Source organism: Crinia signifera, chromosome 1 (genome assembly GCF_055691185.1).
Source record: "Crinia signifera chromosome 1, ASM5569118v1, whole genome shotgun sequence".
Taxonomy (NCBI): Eukaryota; Metazoa; Chordata; class Amphibia; order Anura; family Myobatrachidae; genus Crinia; species Crinia signifera.
In genome coordinates, this window is record NC_139217.1 from 259,328,442 (window position 1) to 259,353,185 (window position 24,744).

At 44.9% G+C, this 24,744-nt stretch overlaps 1 protein-coding gene across 2 annotated transcripts; it reads right to left on the bottom strand.

Annotated features, from left to right (window-relative positions):
• Positions 1-6,295: 6,295 nt before the first annotated feature.
• On the bottom strand, positions 6,296-20,867 carry TLE5 (TLE family member 5, transcriptional modulator). 2 transcript variants are annotated; one of them, XM_083181403.1, is made up of 7 exons: positions 20,503-20,867; positions 18,766-18,863; positions 17,725-17,788; positions 12,020-12,064; positions 10,756-10,818; positions 10,436-10,510; positions 6,296-8,217 (listed from the first exon to the last, which is right to left on the bottom strand). In XM_083181403.1, exons 1-7 carry the CDS (start codon positions 20,533-20,535, stop codon positions 8,002-8,004), a joined length of 594 nt encoding a protein of 197 aa, XP_083037529.1. In that variant the 5' UTR covers positions 20,536-20,867; the 3' UTR covers positions 6,296-8,001. The 2 variants fall into 2 exon arrangements, with proteins under 2 accessions (XP_083037529.1, XP_083037521.1); XM_083181395.1 differs by having other exon boundaries at positions 6,296-8,220; positions 20,503-20,866.
• Positions 20,868-24,744: the final 3,877 nt, after the last annotated feature.

Genomic DNA, 24,744 nt, shown 5'->3' on the forward strand with positions numbered 1-24,744 from the left:
TGGAATGGTGTTTATGCAAGTGAAACTGATTGTGCACTCAGTGCCACCTTATTAGGTGCAGCTTTCCTCTACTGTGTATGACCCCATTGCGCCTGAATAGCCTGTAGCATGAATATCACATTGTGATAGAAAAATTCCTCAGAGATTTTGCTCCACGCTGACATGAGAGCATCACAAAGTTGCTGCAGATGTGCTGGCTGCACACTCATGCTACTAGTCTCCTGTTACAGCACATCCCAATGGGGCTCTATTGTACTGCCATCTGGGGAATGGCTTTGGACTATAGAGAACTCATTTGTCATGTTCTTGTAACTTGTTTGAGAAGATGTATTTTGTGACTTGAAGTAGCCATTATCAGATGGGTACACTAGCAATATAGGGAAGCACATTCTCAGCAACAATACTCACTTACGTAGTGCTATGTAAATGATGCTCAGTTATTATTAAGGGAACAAACTTGTGCCTTCAAAACAGTCTCTACATCAGTGGTAGCCAACTACGGTCCTCGAGAGCTACCAACAGATCACATTTCCAGACAACCTAGCTGCTGCACAGCTGCACTCATTACTAGCTGAAACATTTTCAAAGATCCACAGGTGGAGCTAATTACTTCACTTGTGATTCTGTGAGGAGATCTGGAAAACATGCACTGTTGGTCGCTGTCGAGGACTGGAGTTGGCTACCTCAGCTCTACATCATTACACCTCCATCACCAACAGTGAGAATTATTGTCCCAAGGCCGAATGAAACAAAAGGGTTTACCTTGTTTAATGTGAAATTCTCATCCTACCATCAGTATGACACAACAGAGATCAGCGGCGTAACTGAAGCACTGCAGCCACCGCGCGGGGGGGGCACTGTGCATGTGGGGGCGCCGGGGGCTGCGGTGCTATAGTTACACCCCCCCCCCCCAATCCCCCGCAGACTTACCTATCTCGCTGGTCCCGGCGGCTCCGTTCTTCTGATGAGGACCACCACAAAATGGCCGCCCCCATATAGCACACAGTTCTCTGAAACTGTCTGCTGTATGGGGGCTGCCATTTTGTGGTGGTCCTCGGCAGAAGAAGAACGGAGCCGCCGTGACCAGCGCGATAGGTAAGGCTGCAGGGGATTGGGGGGGGGGTTTGCATGGGCGGCGGGGGATTGGGGGTGCGCGGCGGGGGGGCGCCCATAACTTAGTTACGCCACTGACAGAGATCACAATAGGTTAGGACTGCCAACATATTTCCAGGTTTCCGCTGTCCAGGTTTTGACATGAGTTCCTATCCTGTCCTCCGACATGAGTTTTTTTTTACAATTTTTTGAGAGTTTTTTATACTTTATAATAGAGATGTGCGGGCTCGGATTCCTCAGATCCGAGCCAGCACGGACGTCATCAATCCGGGCCCGGATACGAGCAGCGCTCGGCGCTTCCCGCCTTACTAGAATCCGGGCGCACGGGCAAAACGTCATCGCCCGGCGTCGGATTCTCGCGAGATCACGGAACCCTTAAATTCCGCAACCTCGCGCCGCCATCTTCACTCCAATCTCGGAGAAGGGTAGGGAAGGGTGTGCTGCTGCTGTGTGTGGTCTCTGCTGGGGCCCGTGCTGCTGTGTACTGTGTCTCTGCTCAGTGATCAAGACATCACCATTGCAAGGATGACTGGTGCTGTGTTCTGTCTCTCCTTTGTGCTGGGGCCTGCCTCTGCTGAGTCTGCTCCTGTATAGTCAGTCACAGTGTGATAGTCCACTGGTGCTGCTAGTGCCACTGCCTGCCCTGCACTGCCTAGTGTCTGCTGCAGTCTGCTCTCTGCTGTTGCCACTGGCTAGTGCCTACCAGTACCTATTGCAGTATATAATTCCAGTGTGCTGTTGCCCCTGGCTATCAGTACCTATCACAGTATATAATTCCAGTTTGCTGTTGCCACTGGCAGTGGCTACCAGTATTTTATTTATTGCAGTATATAATTCTAGTCTGCTGTTGCCACTGGCTACCAGTATTTATCGCAGTATATAATTCCAGTCTGCTGTTGCCGCTGGCTACCAGTATTATTTATCACAGTATATAAAAATCCAGTCTGCTGTTTCCACTGGCTACCAGTATTTATCGCAGTATATAATTCCAGTCTGCTGTTGCCGCTGGCTACCAGTATTATTTATCACAGTATATAAAAATCCAGTCTGCTGTTTCCACTGGCTACCAGTATTTATCGCAGTATAAAATTCCAGGCTGTTGCCACTGGCTACCAGTATTTATTGCAGTATATAATTCCAATCTGCTGTTTCCACTGGCTACCAGTACTATCAGTCCAGGGGTGCCCACGTGTGCTGTATCATCCAGGGGTGCCCACATGTGTGCTGTATTTGTCCAGGGGTGCCCCCATGTGTCCTGTATAATTCCAGGGGTGCCCCATGTGTCCCATATCAGACCAGGGGAGCTGCCCTTTTTTTTAATGAAAATAAAATTAAGTTTTTTTTTTTTTTTTACTGCAAGGGCTGTTAAATGCGCTGTAGTCCAGGGGTGAGCCAAGAGTGCTGTATAATTCATGGGGTGTTGTAAGGTGTGCTGCTCTTTTTTATAATTAAAAGAATACACATTTTATTTTTACTGCAGGAATTTGTCTGCTGTATAATTCCATGCCTGCCGCCATGTGTGCCGTAACAGTCCAGGGGTGCCACCATCTGTGCCGTATAATTCCATATGTGCTGTATCAGGTCAGGGGTGCCACCATCTGTGCCGTATAATTCCTGGGGTAAGCCAAGTCTGCCGTATAATTCATGGGGTGAGCCAAGTGTGCTGTATTAGTCCAGGGGTGATGCTAAGCGTGCCATATCAGTCCAGGGGTGATGCTAGGTGTGCTGTATCAGACTAGAGGGGATGCTAAGTGTGCCATATCAGTCCAGGGGTGATGCTAAATGTGCCGTATCAGTCCAGGGGTGATGCTACCTGTGCCATATCAGTCCAGGGGTGATGCTAGGTGTGCTGTATCAGACTAGAGGGGATGCTAAGTGTGCCATATCAGTCCAGGGGTGATGCTAAATGTGCCGTATCAGTCCAGGGGTGATGCTACATGTGCCATATCAGTCCAGGGGTGATGCTAGGTGTGCCGTATCAGACTAGGGGGGATGCTAAGTGTGCCATATCAGTCATGGGGTGATGCTAAATGTGCCGTATCAGTCCAGGGGTGATGCTACCTGTGCCATATCAGTCCAGGGGTAATTCTAGGTGTGCAGTATCAGCCTAGAGGGGATGCTAAGTGTGCCATATCAGTCTAGTGTTTGTGCCGCACACTTGTGTGGCTTATCATAGTTATCCAGCTACCTCGGTGCAACCTTTTGCCCTAAAAACAATATTGTAAGGTGTGAGCTGTTCAGAATAGACTGGAAATGAGTGGAAATGAATGTTATTGAGGTTAATATAGCGTAGGAGCAAAAAAAAAAAAAAATAATTCTGCGATTTTTGCAGTTTTTATGCTTTTTTAACAAAAAAAATCAGAACCCAAAACCCAAGAAATCCAAACACAAAACACTTAGGAGGTGTTTTGGCAAAACCCATTAGAACCCAAAACCTCAAGGTAATCAGAACCCAAAACCCTAAAAGTGGCCGGTGCACATCTCTAATTTATAATCCACATAGACTCCAGCTGGTAATGTTAAAGTGTGCCAAGGGTAGTGAGGCCACTGGACCAAAACATGTAGACCTAAGTAGCCATGCAAGGATACACTGTACACAATTTAGGAATCAATGTTTAGGTCTCGACACAAAAAGAACGGTAAAAACTCACGTCAACCTTTTTGTGTTGACCTTTTTCATGTCAACCCAGATATGGTCTGTGAGCGAATCCACACACTCTGAACACTATCATAAACACAGCATTTCCACCTACAGAACCACTGCTCACTAGATGTTCTTTTTATTTTGCACACTTTAGGAGTGTTGATCGTTGTCGAGATACTCAAACCACTCCATATGACGCCAACACTCATTCCACAGTCACACTTAAGCTGGGTACACACTAAAAGATATATTGCCTTTTTAACTGATTGGGTGACATAGCTGGGTGTATAAACCCAGTAGGTCTGTGAGTGATATGGTTCACAGACATAATGGAGGTGGCCCTGCAGCACAGCTGATGCAGATATACAGGCATGTCTGACTGTATGTACAGGCAATCCACCAACCACCCATACTCTGGCTGCAGGGACCGACGTCACAGCAGGATGGGCAAATTCAAATGTACGGACACAAAGAGCGGCCAATTAGTAAGTGTGTATGCATACCAAATCAGGTGCTATGATGGCGGATCCTTTAGCATAGTGTGTGCCGTCTTCTCCAATCTGGGGTTTGTATGCAAAACCTCTTGACCATGCCTGCATACTTTTATGCACACACAAATCAGTTGATTTATTAATTAGCAACTTTACAGGTAAACCTAATAAAGGGGATACTGAGTGCACAGTATATTGTACACTTTTTTGGTTTGATTTAATCTTTCTTATTAGTATTATTGTTTTTTGGGGGGAATGACCAGTAAGTTCCAAATCCTAAATAAATGTTTATTGTCCACCCCCCTAAAGAAAAAATATTTGTAGGCATCAGTACAAATGTCGATGAGTGACATGGGACCATTAGTGTTTGGGCCATCACAACTCTTTTCCCAGAAGCTGCATCTCTCTGCATTGGTGGCTATTCACATAGAGAGTGATTCCCTAATGTCTGCTTATCTCTGGGGCAGGGGGTGCTGCTGGGCTGTCAGAGTTGTACCCAGGTGCTTGTCATTATTCTTGGAGCTGTTAAGATGCAGGGAAGACAATTTCAGAGGAGCAGGATAGATCAAGTGCAATTTTGCAACTCCCCACATAATTTAGGGGGGTTGTGGAGGATAATGTTCAAAGGCTAAAACAGTACGTGTCACATCTCCTTAAGGCAGGGGTGTCCAAACTTTTTGCGACGAGGGCCAGGTTTGGTGAAGTGTAAATGTGTGGGGGCCGACCATTCAGCCTGACATTCTTTGAATCATTAATCACATCAGAATGGTCCCCCACTCTGCCCCCATTCACTCTATGTCCCCCAGCCTGCCCCTTCCCTGTATTTCCCCCAGCCTGCACCTCCTTCACTGTATGTCCCCTATTCACTGTATGTTCCCCACTCTGCACCCATTCACTGTGTCTCCCAGCCTGCCCCTCTTCTCTTAATGTCCATCAGTGCCTCCATTCATTATATGTCCCCAAGCCTGACCCTCCTTCACTTTATGACCCCCATTCATGATGTACCCCACTCTGCCCCCATTCACTGTATGTTTCCCAGCCCCTTGTGTGAGCCAGAGGAAGGAGAGGCAAAGCAGGCACTGCAAGGACAGGAGATGCTTGGGCTCCCGCTGCCGCCCTCCTCCACTTTGCATGTTACGGGAGCAAGCTTCCCCCTTGCTGCCCCCCTCCCCAAACACTGCTGTCACTGTGATTGTGGAGTAGGGTGATATACAATTGCAGCAGCAGGGGTAGGACGCCAAACACATCTGACTGTGGTGGCTGGCACCTCCTCACTGCAGCAGACAGCAAGGTAAAGACGGACTCGCCGGGGCCCCACCTTTAGTGTCCTGTGCTTCCCACATCTGATGCTCGGCCCGCTTCCAGCTGGAGGCTGCGGGCCGCTTGAAATGACAGCACGGGCCGCAATTGGCCCCCGGGCCTGACTGTGGGCATGCCTGCCTTAAGGTGTTCATTTTTACAATACATTTGTCCATAGGAGCACTGTCACACTGGAGTCCAGGGCCAATCTCACCCTGAATAAAGCTGCATGATAATTCTCACAACTTTTGATGACAAAATGTGTGTCAGCACGGGGCATTGTGCTCATATATAAGCCAGGTACCGCTATAAGTGCTATGTCCACTGCACATAGGTTTATCAGCAATTACTTTTCAGAGGAATAGAATACATCTAACCCAAATGTTCTCAAAGTCGCTCCTCAGGACCCCACACAGTGTATGTATTGCAGGTCTCCTCACAGAATCTAGTGAAATAATTAGCTCCACCTGGGCATCTTTTAAAATGTGTCAGTCAGTAATGAGCACACCTGTCGGGTGACCTGGAGAACATGACCTGTGTGGTTTCCTGAGTAGCAAGTTTGAGAACACTGATCTAACCTAACACTGACCAGAGAGATAGGGCTATGTCTTTGCTCTAAAAGTTTTACCGTAGGTAGGGAGGAGTACAAAATCATATTGTCCACCTACATTCTGGTGAGGCACAGTCCATTGCTTTGAGTTCTTATTACCCTGACTACTCCGAACCAACAGACAATGAAAACCACAAATTTTGAGCAGGCATTGAAACAATTTATTGTAAAAGGCACAGTTACACCCTCCACACAGAATATCAACATGGTCAGTGATCAGACACAAATAACAAAATAAAAATAAAAAAAGATAAAGGAGGCGTTTGAGCATTTCTACAGGACTATGTACAGAGCACACACCTGGTCTGGGTACACGCTACCTTACAAATATGTGGAGGGGTGATCGCTTTTGAATTTCTTTTAACCTCTTACAATGCCATGCAATGGCTTGGCAAACAGAGGGTTAAAATGATATATATATTTTTTTATACTTCCCCCTCCTTCCAATATCTGGATTAAAGATGCAGCGCTATTATGCAGAGACTGAGGAGCCTGTAACTCTTTCCAGAACACAGGGATCAGAGGTTGGCAGAATATAGAACGGACAGGATTTTAAAAGGAGGGTGAATTGGAAGATTCACTCGAGACAAAATGCTGCCATTTAGAGGACAATCTAGCAAATATTAGTAATGATATATTCTTACAGCAGGCTAATTGATGCCTTTGTTCATTTTTAATTGGATTGAATTTAAATTTCATTTTACATTGAGAAGTTAAGTGGAAATACAGATGTGCAGTTATGCATTGCAACAAATCACACGTGCAATACAAGATCAATAAAAGTTGATTGCGGATTAGTTGCGAAGGGTTTTTGGGGGGACATGGATCTTTTTGCAACAAAACTCAGATATCTGCAATTGGTAAATGGCTTTTCTAAGAAACACTAGGAATGGAAGTTACACAATGCAATTAAAAGGTGGAGGTTTACTGGAAAAAGCTCTCTCCAAACCAGCATTTCATTAGATAAAGATAAAAGGACAGAACTGGGTAAAATAACCCATAAAAAAATAAAAATAAAGTAGTGAACAATTACAGATATCAATCTACAGCAGGAACCAATCAATTGGGAAACATAGCTTGCATCTGGTAAAGCGTATTGCGGAAATAGATGAGCCTTAGTTTTAATACTCTTAAAAGAAGTAGGAATGCTGCGAAATGCATCTATCACCTACATATAATAGAGAGAGAAGGCATTTATTGGGTTGGGTAAATAGGATTTGGAATACAGCCTAGCAATTGATCAAGAACAATTTCATTGAGGTGGTAGAGATGCTGATAGAGTGTTAATTATAATGCAGACTATTCTAACAGGTCACAAAATGGCCGCCTCACCAGTGTAGGTGATGGATGTGCTTTAAAATCGTCTCCACACTTATATGGAATGGCCTACTGTTGCTAAATGATAGGTACGAGGTGGAGGGAATGACAGGCAGTAGCACAGTGGTACATTAGGGCTAGTCAACTCTTATTGAGCCCCACTACAGCCTCCAAACAGCTCATTGTGGCCTGTAAATCAGTGTTACCATAAACTGATGCATTATGATGGGAAGGTGAATGCTGTATAAAATCACAGGTGGGGTGGGTGGGGGGGGTTGTGCTTTCAGGTAAAGTATTATCCAATTTACAATACAGTTCGCTGTACATTCCATATATGGATACGTACAAATACAGTCCAAAAAAAATGTATGCATTAACCCCCTTGCCAGTCTCCTGCTTTATTAAACCCTTGAACACAAGGGGTTGTTCCAGTGCATGATGGGATAATGCTCTACAATGTAACTCCACCTGGCAGTGCTAGAGTTACTACTGCGCTGCACCTTTATCCATCTTATTTTCCGCCATGTTTAATCTGATTTGTCACCCTCATCATCAGGCCGTGGATCCCCATCATGACCATTCTTGTCTTCCTTGGGAAGGTGTCCTTGAGAGCCAAGTGCAGACAGGGAAAGCAGGCCGCTGCTAGCACTGACTGGCAGAGAAGGTGCCTGCAGTCCCACAGGTAGAGGGGTAAGAGGGAGGGCGAGAGCTTGAAGCTGGGACAGCTGGTGCACTTGAAGCTGCTGCTATAGAGAAGGGGAAAGAAACATGTCAGTCTTTACTGGCAGAAATAGGAACATATGTAAAATACTAAAAGGGAGTAGCAGAGTCAGCAGAATAACCTGTCAGTTTATGTCCCACTCCAACTTCTCATGCTGGCATGCTATGGGTCTGGTGCTTTAGGTCAAGGGACAGGCATGTGGAATAGATGATCATACAATACCAGTTACTGAGTGACCATTTCATTGGCTCAGCTTGACAAGGACTACTGTTTAGCAGCCACGTCCTCCAGTTTCAAGCTGTTTGCGTTTATTTCCTTATACATTAAAATAAATTCCAGTATGAGATAATTACTATTACAGTTATGACTAAAAATGTTATTACAAAGATATTGCTCTAAAATTCTGAGGGTATGGAAGGCAATTTTATTCTCTGATGCAAATACCTCATGCCCATGCTCAAGTGACTAGAGGGGGATGATCTGACATCTGCACAGAACTCACTAACTCAGGAATGTACAGAAACTTGATGTATGAACAGTGGGTGTAAAAGGTGCCCATACACGGTGCGGTTTCCTGGTGCGCGTCACATCGTACAGCGCAGGAAGTCTGTGCAACCTGTACTTTTTGTACTAGATGGCATCATGGGGCAGATGTAACATGTGCAGATGGAGGGCGGGATGTTCTAACATCCGCAGCCCCCCTCCGCCGCCCATCGCCGATATAATTATCGCATATGCTCTAACAAATGCGATAATTATGGCAAAGAACAGCTCTTAAGAGCTGTCCTTTGCGGTGAGTCAGCGGCTCCCCCCTCCCTCCCCACTTAGCCCAGCTCTGTGCTGCCCGGACACAGGTAAGGGGGGTGTGTGTGTGTCTGTGCGGGGCGGGTCGCGGTAGAAGCCCATAGGCTTCTATGGGGCATAGCCAGCTTTTGCTGGGGTTCTTACCGCATTTTTAATTTAGAGAATCTCCACCAGAGTTCGATTTGGGTGGGGTGTGTTCAAACTGAAATCTAAATTGCAGTGTAAAAATAAAGCAGACAGTATTTACCATGCACAGAAACAATATAACTCACACAAGTCTAAGGGGGGTATTCAATGTCAGGGTCACGGCAATCGAGCTTGCTCGACCGCCGTGACCCAGTCCCGTTCTCGGTCAGCTCGACCGAGAACACGCAGGCGGGATTCAATGTCCTGCCTGCCGGGGAGCGAAAAGGGGGCGTGGCCGCGAGTTGCGGCCGGGAAGAGGCGAGCTGCAGCCGGCAGCTCGTCACTTCCCGGTTGTTCTCGGCAGAACGAGCCCGACAGCTAGTGATGTCGGGCTCGTTCTGCCGAGATACCCTGCTCAATGCTGTCGGGGAAGACAGCATTGAATAGGGCCCGGCGGGCATCTCCCCGATGGGAGGTGCTCGCCGGAGATTGAATATCCCCCTAACTCTTTACACCACACCTACAGTGCTACACTGTTTTGTCCTTTTGCTTAAAAAGCAGCTTTGTGACCAGGTCTGAATTAGGCTCACTTTCTCTAAAGGCCCCCATACACCTATGTAACTTCTAAGACTGAGAAACCACATAATAATTCCCTTGAACTGTCTGGGAGCTTTCCCAGCGACAGGATCGTATGTTATATATTGGTCCTTTTTGCATGTTATACATTGCATTGCGATACCAGTCCCCGCTGGTGGGAGGCTGCCCGTATCAGAGGTCAGGTTCGAACTCTGACTCCAATCCACACAGAACCACACATCGGATTGTATCGAATGTCAAACACATCCAATTTGGCCACTTTTCATCCGATTTCTCTGCCTTTCTGTCAGTGGCCAAGTCAGGCAAGTGTATGGCCAGCTAAACGGTCATAGGTTTGTGAATAGATTCTGCCCTCATCATCTTGCATCACATCACTGATATTTGCTGTTGGGGGACCCTGCTACTACTACCTAACCCTCTCCCTGTGGCGTGCTGCTTTTCTCTACCCCCATCGCAGGGTGTCCTATCCTCACTGAAAAATTACAAAAGCAGAGTGGACATTACCCCTTACACACTTATATAACTTCTTTCCTGACAGTGCTGTTGGGCAGGTTGTAATGGTCTACTTCATCTCTGGCATATACACAAGTCCACAATTTGAAGACTGATAACAAAAGGTGCTCTGACCTTAGTCAAACACACCTTAAAAGGGGTCAAGAATAGAGCCCCATCTACCAATTTCTTCTAACAACCCCAACAGAATTGTCACGTACACGGATAATGGAATTCAGCTCCGGAGCGGTCACTTGCTTTGCTCGCTCGATGGCTCCCAGGACCTGTTGCTGGTGCTACAAGGAGAGATTTGGCATTAACATTCATGTACCAATTGCAATATGTTAAGAACTTATGGGTCCATCTTCTAACTAGTATATGATCTAATTAGACACAACACAAAAGGTTTGTGACAGAGAAACGCACCATATCAGTTAGACGTAATCTGCAAGAACATAAGCCACTCAAATTGATACTTTTAAATTGGTATTTTATGAATATGCTTAGAAGGTCTTCCCCTCACTAGTGCGAATGAACATACCTCCTGAGAGAGATAAGGCAACACCTGCGCACAGATTCCATTCAACCGCTTCACTATTTCAGCCTGGTAGAGAGTAAAACGTTTAGATTACAACATTGAACATGGAACTACTAAACAACTTGCAAGAATGATAGAGAGAGAGGAAACTGCAAAAGATGGAACATGTTGCAGGACTGGTCACTCTACGGAATAATTAGCAAGTATGGATTCAGAAGCACTTGTACTTAAGATCTTTCCTATGTAGATTGGCCTCAGACTGCACAGACAGAGGAGGATATGTGTCAATCATAGGCCAAAAGTCTTTATTGTTATTCTGCCTGGAGACACATGAGATGACAGATGTTCAGTCACATCAGAGGTGACAGATAAAGTAAAATAGCTTTCGGCTTACTCTATGAAGTGTAGGTCCCAAGGACTGTAGCAGTTCGTGAATTTCAGGTATGTCCAGAAAAATAACAAAATGGCAGTTCTAGAACACAACCAACAGCTCTAATAGCGCGCAGGGGGTGAATTAATCAGGCACAGTATAGCGTACACAGAGCAATATTATTAATGATCTCTCTCAGAAGGGTCAAAATGAGAGACATTGATCATTGTATCGCTCAAGGTGTATGCACCTTAGGAACTGCAGATAAAGTGGATGGAGCCAAACTGCTATGTAAAGGAGTTGGAGAGAGCTAAAGTATCAGCTTCTAATAGCCAGATACATCAAGTTTCAAAAAGTTATAAAGTGGAGAGAGATAAACTACCAGCCAATCAGCTCCTAATTGCCAGGTTACAGGCTGTGTTGGAAAAATGAAGGTATGTAGCTGGTCGTTTATCACTCTCCACTTTATCACTTTTTGAAGCTTGGTGCATCTGTCCCCAAGTCTTAAGTCCCATACACACTAGACAATATTGTATTGACTGTCACTCCTGTGTGTACTTTTATCATGACTTTATGAGAAAATATCACATAGTAAATTTAAAATTTGTATCTACTTTACAATGTAGGGCAGGTATTATGTGCTCACTGAATGTTTATAAACTAAAAAAAGCAATTATTATCTCAAGTTTCTCTTAGAAAAACGCAAGTAAGACAGATTAATCTTAAAACAGAAAATTCCATGATTATTAGGAGTTACAGAAACAAAAAGTACCGAGGCAAAACGGGTTCCCACGGGTTAAAGATGAAAAAGCAGTTCTGGAATACCTTAGGTACTCCTCCTTTGCTAAACTTTTATTTTGTTAGCTATGAAACAGCATGGGGTGCAAACGTGCTCACCTGCTTGTGCATTTCAATGTTCAAGCCATAGGACATTTCATAATACTGAGGGGGAAGAAGAAAAGAAAAAGTAGCAATTAGGTAAAAAAAAAAAAAAACAATTAAAAAAAAAATTCAGATATACGTACATACATATATACGAGAGACTTGCACATGTATACTACTGATCCTAGAGGTATATATGCAAAACAGAATATTAATTACTAATAACAGTTTGCGCACATACAGTATCAAACATCCTGTTCATTAACTTATTGTACAGTGCACTTCAGTTACAATCAGCGGTGAAGGCCGCAAGGTGTGGTAGAAACAGTCAGCCACTGGCAACTCACAGATGCAAACACTGCACCTTGGGCCAGATTCAGGAAAGGAAGTCATTTTGTGTCTGGAACAAACCATATTGCAATGCAAGGGGAGCAAATCCATGTATACTGTTTCTGTGCAGGGTAAGCCCTGGCTTCTTTTCCATATAACTCAAAGCTTTAAAGACCCATACACACTGGGCTATTTTGAGCAGAAAGCCGCTCAAAACACCAAGTTTGAGAGGCTTTCAGCTAAAAGCCGCCCAGTGTGTATGGCCCGGCAGTGAGCCGTGATGCATGCTCCCGCATCACCGCCAGGAAAGCCGTTCATCTGCTTGTATTACCAGCAGATGAGCGGCTTTGTGGACGGCTTTGCATAGCGCTGCACTATGCAAAGCTTTGTGCCCCCACCCCTGCTGACAGCGCCGGGCTATGGGGAAAGCGGCTCAGTATGTATGCACTGAGCGGCTTCCCCCCCCCAGCAAAATCCCCCAGTGTGTATGGACCTTAGTTTTGCACTGCAATTTAGATTTCAGTTTGAACACATTCCACCAAAATCTAACTCTCTGCACAGGTTACATCTGCCTCACCTGCAGCGCACAAAGATTTTGCCCACAGCATACTTTTTTGCTTTGCTAACAAAGCTGAACCATTGTCCACTCACACCCCATAGAGATGCATAGGAAAACGTGCAAAATTATCAACCAGCAACTATTAGGGATGTGCACATGCGAATATCGCAACCATCCTACAGCATCACTAAATAAGCTGCTTCCATGATCTGGAAAAACTAAATTAAATTCAAAAGAGCAAACATTCACAAACACAGCGGGGTGGGGGAACTAAATAAGGGGTGACTCGGCTCACCCCATGAGTAAGTAGCTCTTGGATCTCACCCATAGGGCGACGTGATGCTGTTGCTGCCATTTCCCCTGCAGCTATTTGAATCAACCCCCAAAAATTTTAGTTATGGATGGTGTTTGGGATAAAATAGTAAAATTGGACTACAGTATTTATAGGTGCAGCATTTTTCTTGGATAATCTTTTTGCCATTCAGCTTGGTTCAATAAATAACTGATGTGCTTACAGTAAAAGTAATCTTTTAAACATGTGGTGGGATGTAATAGCGTCCTAGTTCGCCAGTGGTACAGGATGCAGGCTGAACTCTGACTTTTTTAAAACAGCAGTCATTTACAAGGCAAAACCCTACCTGGTTAATGATTGCCGATTTAAAAAACAAAACATTTGCATTCTGTCAGCATCCCGCACCTCGGGCGAACATGGACACTATAACACACCGAGGGTTGGTTAGATCCTTCAGAAAATGTAGCTTCCGCTTAAGCTGGATATAGATTTTTGATATTTATTTTAGGCAACAGGAATGTTTGGAGCAGTGGCAGATGTGGATTCATCTAAAACAGGCATGTCCAAACTATGGCCCTCCAGATGTTGTGAAACTACAAGTCCCATCATGCCTTGCTACAGTTTTGCTATTAGGGAATGCTAAAACGATTGCAAGGCATGCTGGGATGTGTAGTTTCACAACAGCTGGAGGGCCATAGTTTGGACATGCCTGATCTAAAAGCACAATCACTGATCGTTACAGATGTGCACACCTACACTAATCACACCACATCTAGTCATTTAGCGTGCCCTGGACTTTATAATTTATTTGCATCAAAAAATCCTGTACAGAAATACTATAAGCAATACACACAATAAAGTAAAAAAGCACACAAATCGAGGGTTAAAAAAAAAAAAAAACGGTCTTATGAGTGACCTGTGATTTACATGATTATACTTTATCTGCAACTTTATACCAATTAATCGGCTACAAAAATACTAACTCTAAATACATAGCTAACTATACATAAAGATGCAAAAGTACGCAGTTTCTAAAAAGGCAAAAGACAGATCCTATACAAGTGACCTGTGCCACGCATCTTTATACCAACTGTTTGCGACACAAAAAAAAAAATCTTACATACCTAGCACACTATGGGGGGGTTATTCTAGTTCACTCGGAAAGGCACAATCACTCTGTAATCGACAAAACCATACGCACTGCAGGTGGGGCTGATGTAACATGTGCAGGGGGCTTTAGATTGGGGGGGGGGGGGGTGTGTACTTCAAACCGATATCTATTTTGCAATGTAAAAATAAAGCAGCCAGTATTTACCCTGCACAGAAACAATAAAACACCTAAATCTAACTCTCTCTGCACATGTTACATAAGCCCCTCCTGCAGTGCACATGGTTTTGTCCATTACAGAGTGATTGTGCCTTTCCGAGTGAACTAGAATAACCCCCTATGTGTGTACTAGAATGCAAAACTGAGGAAAAGTACACAGTATGCGAGTTGATTCATAGTCTACAAAAAGAGGGGTGAGGTGTAAGGACACATCTATATGTCACATTATGCATAACGGAAATGCAAAGCTGCTTTATTTCATGTTCTTGTCCTTTTAGAGCAGTACAGATGGTGTAATGGTTAGCATTACTGCCTCACAGCACTGAGGTCATGGGATCTATTCCCATCATGGCCCTAACTGTGCAGAGTTTGTATATTCTCCCTGTACTTGCGTGGGTTTACTCCAGGTGCTCCAATTTTCTCCCACGTTCCAAAAATATACTGGTAGGTTATTTGGCTCCAACAAAAATTAACCCTAGAATGTGTGTGTGTCTACATGTGGTAGGGAATATAGATTGTAAGCTCCACTGGGAGGGGAATGTTCAGATATTCTCTGTAAAGCGCTGCGGAATATGTATGCGCTATATAAGAAACATAATAAATAAATATAGTAATAGCGCTTTGGTCTATAGCAGGGACCCTCCAGCTGTTTTAGAATTATACAGCCCAGTATGCTTCACTATTAGGGCACGCTAAAACTATGGGAGGCCATGCTGGGATTTGTAATTCTACAACAGCTGGGGGGCAGCATGTTGATTATTCCTGGTCTTATGGGTCATTCATTTGGGCGTGGAGAGCCATCAAGATAATGTGTATAACTTTATTTCCGTAAACCTTATTAGTCTTTTTATAAATGTAGGCGGTCCCGTTTACGGTAGAATGAAATGCTGCAATTTGTTATGACCTATATACATATGCAACTTGTGGGCCTGAAACAGTTAAGTAACAAATCCATTTTCTCCTCTGTCTGGGAAGCTGCCCCCCTCACCTCCTCCCAAGTGTCTGACCTCTTTGTCTTACAAGTCCCAGAAAGATTTTTAGGCAGATTTACACTCTGCCCTAACCCTCTCCCCCCCTCATCCTGTAACAAGCAGCTGTCTAGAAGAGTGAATGAATGGCATAACCCCACAACAGAGGGATAAGCCAGAAGACCTGCTGAGAGGGGGAGAGAAGGGGGGTGGAGGGGGGTCAGGAGGGAGGTGGATTTATTTTTTTGGCAGACATCTCTGCACTACTCAAACTCCAGTTTTTCCTGCTTCCAAATCTTGGAAAGGATTTAGCTATCCAACCTAACCCCTTCTATCCCAGCATACGACACACATGGAGACATAGCAGGCAGATTTACATTGAGGTAACCAGAAATGAGAGATCCCTTATACACAAGCTCTGTTTGTTTATACTTCAGTCCCATGAGATGTATTTTAGGAGGGAAGGATCATTAGCCGAAATACAAACAGGAAGGTTTGTAGAATTGCCCTCAGGGGTTAATATGGAGTAGGAGCATTGCTAGCTGCTTAACCATCTGCAGCCAAATCTTGGGAGACAGAATTAAAAACCTAATTGCCCTGAACCAGGGAGTAAAGAGCTTCTCCAAAGGGATAAAATAAGGGAGGTCTTCTAAATTGATGACAAAACTCCTGGCATTATGAAAGACCCTTGAGTGAGAATCTGGTTCTTAATTAGGCACAAAGGTAGATTAAAATTGTGCAAATGGTGTCTGAACACATGTTTAACAGCCAGAGGCTCAGCCACATAGGGCACTGTTCAGCCCAATTTGTCCAAAGCCACTTATATATGACTGAAGTGACAGGAACTTACCGGTAATCTTCATTTTTTAATGCAAGAATACCAGGTGTAAAACAGTTCTAAAAGTAGAACCCAGCATTTCCAATGACACCATACTCACTTATGAATGCATTATTTTGTATTCACTGTATAAATACATTGGGGGTAGCCTATGACAGAGGACATACAGAAGTGTCCTCAATCATCGTTGCTGCAGTCACGCCAAATAACCCCTCTTGGCACGCCATGACGAGTGGGAATCTTCTAGTGTCAGGTGTCTTATTTTTTTCTTCTTCTTTTATGCCAATAATGAATGCTACCTGATCATGTATATGAAGTGCTACAATGTTGCAGCAAAGGATTTTTTCCAGTACAAGTTCTGTACAGTATACACTCAGCCACACACAATACACAAGCATTAATGGGTATGGGTAAAAACCGGACCAGGACAAAACCCCGGACCGCCAGACCAGACATCACACTCTGCATTTTGGAGCTTGTAGCGTCTGGTCCGGGGGATGTCCTGTCCGGGGGTTCTGCCTGTGACACCTGTCACCAGGTAGAGGAGGAGGGGTAGAATAAAGTCTCCCTGTATGGTCCGGGCATGTAGCAAAAACCAGACGGTCCGGACCACACGGGGAGGCTGTAATCTCCCCTTCCCCATGTCCCTGCTGATGATAGCTATCACAGGGACCCCCCCGGACAAGACACCCCCCGGACCGGACCCTATAAGCTCCGGACTGCAGATTTTGATGTCCTGTCCGGCGTCTAGTCCGGTCCGGTTTTTACATAGTCCCTTAATCAGCACCGTTCTACTTGTGTGACCAACATTTTTTTTATATATTTATTAATTAAAATGACACCTGACGTTCGCATGGGACCTGGTGAAACACTAATGGCAGGCATCTTGCACTGCATGACATACTAAGGCTGGATGTATAGAGGATGCATTCGTAAGCATGCTATTATTTTACACGGCGAGAAATGCCATGAAGACCATAAGGTTTGACCGCGTCCTGGTGGAAGCTGAAGAATACTATGTTCCTGTGTCATTATAAATCAGTTGTAGTTCCATAACTAATCTCAAAGTCAATAACTTGCCGGCAGCAGCTATACAGACGTGAGGCAACCACATTTTCAGATGCTCTTTATGTTGGATTAAAAGTTCAGTGTTTTGGCATAAAATCTACATTAGATGGACCTCTTAAAAGGCTAAATCTAAGGCCAGTCTAAAGAGATAGCTGCAGTAATATTTCATTTGCATATTATTTTCATTAGCCTAATATAGCAGAGCACCTTCAAGTTATTATATTGCAGTCCCAGACAGGAAAGAATCCTGTACAGAAATACTCTGGTCACATTGCAAACTGGGAAGGGAAGGTGTTGATCATGCAAACGGAGGATTGCTTTTCCTTCCAAGAACTTACCATGACATAGTGCCGCTGCATCTCCGATTTCTCACTGGCCAACTTGTCACATTCCAGCTTAAGACTGAAAAACATAAATAATGTACTAGAAGAGGGCTGTACCAGCGGGCACATCAGACTGCTGTTATTGGGGCTGCACCCTCCGTGGCACTGGATAACTTAATGTATACTGTTTGGGTAGTAGCCCTGATTACTGGATGTGGGATTTTGCAGAATACTGGAATCAATTCTCTTAAAACTCAACAATTCTAAAGAATTTAAAAACAACCTGGAGGGTGTGCTAGTGCTTATACCCCTTTCACTAAAAAGCCATGGTGAACCCGGGTCTGACACGGCTCCAGCACTTTCACATTAAACCAGGGGTGCCCATTATACAATGGGTGACCAGGGTTTAACCCTACTTCTAACCTGGGTTCAATTGCCGGGTTGATTGACCTGGGTCATAAGCTGTTACACCGCACCTCGACCTGGGTCCATATGTCACCACATGGTCCGAGGTGCAATGTGAAAGGAGAATTAGTAACCCAGAAAGCATCCCTGTGTCTTTCTAGTCAGTATTGTCTGCTGTACCTGATTGTAGTGTTGCATAGCTTACATTGCAGAATTACATTATGTGATCTTAAAGATCTATGTCTATTAAAATTTAATGGCAAAATTGCTTTAGGAGCCATGTAAAACATCACCAAAGGGCTACCAACAAACAGAAACATCTCTACACTACGTTACAGTAAGATCGATCTAGTAGTATCAAAGGGACCTGCAATTACAGTTCCATAGGATAGTTCATTACAGAAGCAGAGACAATCCTGGCTTGCAGCCATTAGTTGAGGTGACAATTCTGTGCGGAAAGTTCAGGACAATGAATATAAAAATGGGTTGCCAAACAGGATGCAGGAGGATTAGCAGAACAGTGTGGGTCTGGTGAGTGTATAGGGCAGAGTGCCATTGAGTGACTGGCTATAACAGATCAGCAGACTGTAGGGCAGAGTAGTGTGTAATGAAAAAGTAGTATCTTCCAGGTTATGAATGCGCTCTTCCTACCTGTGATATTGTGCCTGAAGCAACTGGAACTCATCTTTAATCCTATCACAGGAATCAGAGGTTGTGAACTTGAGTTGCTGGGGCAGGTGAGAGGAGCCCTGGGGATGAGAGATGAGATTGCAAACAATGCACAATTCCCTTCATATCTGTGTACTACTATTATTACTCTGTTGCGACAAGGAAGGTAACCTGACCCGATGTGATCCAAACCTGAAACATACGTATACCTCATAAGGGCAATCTACCGGACAGATTTAATGCAAATTATTACAAGGAGCCTATGTTAGGCTACATTTATTACAATTGGAAAAGCTGATTAAGGGCTTAAAAAACCATGTATTAAATGTTTAGAAAATATGCACACAGAATTAAATAGAGAATATATTTATTGTACATACTATGGGATGGGCCCATTGCACAGTTGGTAAGAAAAGGGTGAAAACTACCAAGACAAAAAATGCACAGAAAAACTGTTTCGTCATCATTAGAATCATTTTTTAATTCATGTATTTTGTATATAATATACACACGTGGCCCAAGGCGTGCATATGTGCCAATAGTACAGCTATGGGCCTGATTCAGAGAAGAACGCAAATAATGCAAAAAGCAGCACATGTATCTACATCATCCGCGTGAACTTCGGTCAGCTAAATAACAGTCCCGATGCGGCCGCCAACCAAAAATGGCATGACCAGAAAATGGTGCCTGTCGCTGCACCTAAACCCTAGCACCATGTTAATCATACAGCGCCATTTGGAGTACTGCGAGCGACCCTGCAGCCCTGGACATGCGCAGTGCAGCTTCTGTGCATATCAAAAACATCACACATTGGGTTTATGCATATATTTGAAGTAGGCTATATATCTACATGCACCAATATGTACGTTAACAGGCACAACTACACAGCCATATACAGGCTGACATACACAGACACGCGGCCACAAAAAAAAAAAAAATATATAATATATATACACACACATGCACATACACCAAACGGTACTTGTTTCCTAGCACGGCGCCCATCACATCGTATACCATAAGAGTAAATATGGTATATAATGGGATGCGATGCGATATTGTACAATAAAATATTGTATCTTATTGTATACCATACAATGGCATACAATACGATGGCATAAGTTTTTTAATTGTACAACCACCGCGAGGGGCGGTGGTACGCGTCCTCTGACCTCTTTATACCCCCATTATCCACATCGGCGTGGAACTGATTTTAGATAGTGTGGCGAGTGCAGCATGCCCCACGAGGGGACGCGCGCAATACATGTAAAGTAATACGCGTCCGCTCGCCACACTATCTAAAATCAACTCCATGCCAACGTGGATAGTGGGGGGTATGAAAAGGTCGGAGGACACGTACCACCGCCGCTCGCCACGCTTCAGGTTGGCATTGATAGTTGCGGGTGGCGTGGGGGGTGCATTTAACATTGTAAGTACCCATTAGGGTGCTTATACAATTAAAAAAAACATATTGCATCACATGCATCGTATGTGGCTATATGGCATGCGATGCGATGAAAATCTTGGGTGCCATGCTAGGAAACAAGTACCCACCAAACAAATGCACATATACAGTCAATCACACTCCAAGATTATATATATATATATATATATATATATATATATATATATATATATATAAAATACACACACACGCACACACTAATATAAGGCCACAAGCACATGGAGACACGGACACGCATTTGGGCCTGTTCTCACCGAGTGGCGGCTGCTGCTTTGAGGAAACATCATATCCCACTCTGGCCCCGGTCTATGTTGATTTTGAACCCGGCCTCGGTACTTCCAGTCCCAGCCTCTTGCTGGTCAGCCAAGGCTCCGTGCCCCCCAGCCACGGCCTGCAGACGATCAGATCTCCCGTGCCAGCTGTACCCTTCTCCCCCGTCCGGATCCCGCGTTCCTGTACCCGGCCTCTTCGATGCTTTGCCCCGATCTTTTCCTTTGCTCAGGCTCCGGCCTGTCCTAGCTCTGCACCCGGAGCACAGCTCTCTCCTCTATCGGGTTCCTTTTGTTTAATGGCGACTACAACTAACAGGACACTTGCGCCCTCTGCGGGCCGTCAGTACTATGTGCAACGCTTCACACTGTGGAACCATCATCATATACTCATTCATTACATGTACAGTACTCATCTCTCCTGGCAAAATTTAAATCTGAACTGAGGGTACGAATCAGAATTGATCACTGCGAGTTTGCGATTACTTCGATTATCGAATGATTACACATACGTGTGGATCGTAGGTTGTGCAAGCCAAAAATAGTGAATAATTGCAATCCTCTCACAATCACTGGCAGGAAGTTGGCGTTTAGGGGTGGTAACCTGCCATTTCTGTGAGCATTTAAAAAATGCAGGCAAGTCCAGGAGTTTTAAGGGACTGTGGGGGAGATTCTCTAAATAAGAAATGCGGTAAAAACACAGTTTTCTGGGGTTTTACCACATTTTGGGATGCTCTAAGCATCCCCCGCCGGGTTAACGGGGGGCATCGCCAGAAAAATCTGGTGATGCCCCATAGAAGCCAATGGGCTTCTACCGCATCCCTCCGCCGCCCCGCAACGACCCCCCGCCGCCACGCACGGACCCCCGCCGCCCCGCATCGCCCCCTCCCCCTCACCTGTGTCCGGGCAGCACAGCGCAGTGCTGCCCGGACCTGTGACCTCCTCCCTGCACTGATCCTCTTCCGGGTGCAGGGAGGAGGAGAGCCCGGCGCAGCAGCGCCGGGTGTGTGAGGGAGGGGGGAGCCGCCGGGACCTGCTGGGACCCGGCGACTCTCACTGCAAAGGACAGCTCTTAGTGCAAGACCTGTCCTTTGCTATAATTATCGCATATGTTAGAACATACGCGATAATTATAATTGCGATGGGCGGCGAAGGGGGGCGGAGATTCTTAGAGAATCTCCCCCTGTGTGTGATGTCATTTCTGGCTTCGATCAGCGTGTATCTCTCTCAGAGATGTGGAAGGGTCAGACTTTTTCACATTTACACAAACTGTGAAAATCATTCCATGGTGAGTGCATTGCGTATAGATGTGCGACAGGATACCGGATAGCAAAATGTTCACAATTCACTCACAGATTTACCCAGGATGAGTTATGTCCTCACAGTCATCTGCAAATTAGCAGATGAACAATCAGGCCCGAATCAGGAACACATACCACACAGGCGGCTATTATGTACTATTACCCAGCCGCCACGGCACCGCAGGGTGGGGTATCGCCATCTTCGCCAACCCGCTGCCTCCACCGACCCCCCCTCCCCCTGGCTTACCTTCTTGCAGGTCCTCCTGGACCCGGAAGGTAAACCCCTCCTCCCCTTAGTAAAGGAGGAGGCGCCCAGGGAGGTGATGGAGACACACCACATTACAGGTATCGCGGGTGGACTCCGTCACCGCACCACGATGCTAGCCGCATATGTTAGTACATGGTGGAGGTGTATGTTAATACATCCCACCCACGGAAAGAGATGTTGCATACACTGTTCTCAGATGTACTGACATATGTCTATGTATACTCTACAATACGCTCAGTGTCAGAATGGGCTATAAATAGGGATGGATGACAACCATTGATGTAGGGATGGCCATCGACCATCGATGATTAGAAATCATCGATGGTTTATGGCCGATGTCAAATAGTTTTGACATCGATGGGGGAGAACCAGATTGTTTCCCATCAATGATGTCAATCTTAACTGAATAGTTTCGTTTTTCTTTTATCATCAAGGGGTCATCCCTACATTGATGTTCCTGATTTAATGAAAATAGTTTTCTTGAAGGTTCCCACCATAGCATGTTGGTTTCCAATGGGTATCCAAGGGGTGTCCATTCAGCTGCAGATTCTCGGAATCGGTGTCTACAGCACGGTTCTAATGCACATACTTGAAATCTTGGCTCCTGCTGGCCATGTGTGTAGGTAACCTTTGATGGTTAAATTGTGGACTGGGGATGGCCACAGGCAAGTTGTGGTGGTGACATTGCCACCACTATTCAGTGGCCATCCCTGCCTTCTGTAAATGGCACTCTAGGGCCGTGATGGCTAACCTATGACACGCGTATTAGTCGTGACATGCAAAGGCACTTTGACTGACATGCAGACACAGGTCTGTCTGACCAACTGGTGCGGAGAGTGAACACCCTGAAGTGCGCAAGGGAAGCGGCTGCGCCACCAACGAGAAGGGGACAGAGGGGGGCATCGTCTGTCCGCTGGAGGGAGCAGACGTGTACAGAGCTAGCTCCTGCTCTCCTATAGTCCACCCCTGTTGCTGTAGTCGGGCCTGTGGAAGCGCCGGCTGGGGACTAAAGACCGCCTGCCGCCAGAGCCGAATTTCCCATTAGGCACGTGAGGCACCGGCCTAGGGGCGGCACATGTTTGGGGGCGGCACTTGGATGCCTGTGATAGTACTGTCAGCCCAAAATGTACCAATAACTGCAAAATATCCACTGTACTGTACTATATTCCATCTTAAATAGAGTGTAAAAGGATAGGACATGCAGATACTGCCCCTATAAACTGTCCTACTTAGTAAACATTATTGTTGTGCCTAGGGGCGCCCTCATCCCTAAATCCGCCCCTGCCTGCCGCTGAGTCCTGGCACCTGACCCGGAGGATCGACAGAGGCTACCAGAGGAGCTTTGGGTGAGGTGAGAACTGGGCTCCGGCGTCCTGCTGCTGCGGCAGCTACTTTGAAAGGGGAGACCCTGCTCTTTTTGTCCAGGAGACCCACAGATTACCCTCCCTGGGACACCTTTCCCACACATGGGCTATGTTGAAAACTCTGCAGGCTCCGAATGGCACACTATTCACTGCTTCTATTGGCACTGGTAGCTGCCTTTTTGACAGACACTGTATTAGTGCAGCCTTCCTAAATTATATCTTGCTCTTTCACATTGACTTTCATATTTATAATGGGCACCACAGTGTGTGACATATGTATAATGCAAAAGAAGGGGGGAACCACTAAATTAGTGGAATAATGGGCGCTGGTTGGTAACAATAGTACAGACAATAATTCTTTGACCTATATTAGTTTGAAATCTAGTTGGTTTATATTTTAGCTTGCAGTTCTCCCATGTGTACCAGTGTAAGATACACACAATCTGTTTATCGCCCGACTTTTTAGGGTACAGGTTCTAGACAGATATATAAAGACAATTAGAAAACGAGAGATGGAGTATCTGCGCTGTTTTTTTATTTAATTATTAATTTGCACCATGGATGAAGTCACTTCACATACACAATTTTTATCTGTTTATGAATATTTATTTTCATTTATTTGTATAAAAAGAATTTTATCATATAAAATACAATACAATTTTTATAGGCGGCCACCTACAGATATAGAAAAAAGTATTATAGCGATTGCATAAATATTGTTTATCATGCAATCGATATATACACGTAAATAGTAATATAAAAAACTTTGGTTTCACATATAAAATGAATCACATTTATATAGAATTTTTTTTTTGATAAAAGTAAATTTTCAAAATAAAAATAAAAATATACAATAGTAAACTTTGTGAGTTATAGCCCCAGGATGGCGAAAGCTGTATAACCAGTCCAGGTATCTAGAATTCTGGACAGATGTTATATATTTTGAAGAAAGACTGAACTGAACGGGTCACTTTTCATATAGACCTTTTTAGTCTTTGGTTAAAGAGACAGTCTTTTCCAAAAGATGAATAATAAGCAAGATATTTTGTGTGCACAAACTTGTGACTTTAGATGACTTGGCGATATATGCTTTTTAGAAATAAAAAGGTAAATTTGCACAGCGGTGCGTCTCTCACCTGCACAGGTTGTGCGTGGATATTTGTCCCAGCAGCGGAATGTCTCGCTGCATACACCGTGTTCAGATGTCTGCACGGGCTGTATGTAGATATTTGTCCCAGCAGCGGGACGTCTCGCTGCACACACTGCGCTTCAGTGTCTGCGCTAGTTGTGGAGT

Bases quoted from the DNA above. Each gene is read 5' to 3' on its own strand.
- TLE5 (XM_083181395.1), bottom strand. From the start codon at position 20,535: ATGATGTTTCCTCAAAGCAGCAGCCGCCACTCG. The intron at 18,864-20,502 runs GTGAGAACAGGC...TCTCATCCCCAG, and splicing joins AAAGCAGCAGCCGCCACTCG to GGCTCCTCTCACCTGCCCCA. The intron at 17,789-18,765 runs GTAGGAAGAGCG...TATGTTTTTCAG, and splicing joins CTTCAGGCACAATATCACAG to TCTTAAGCTGGAATGTGACA.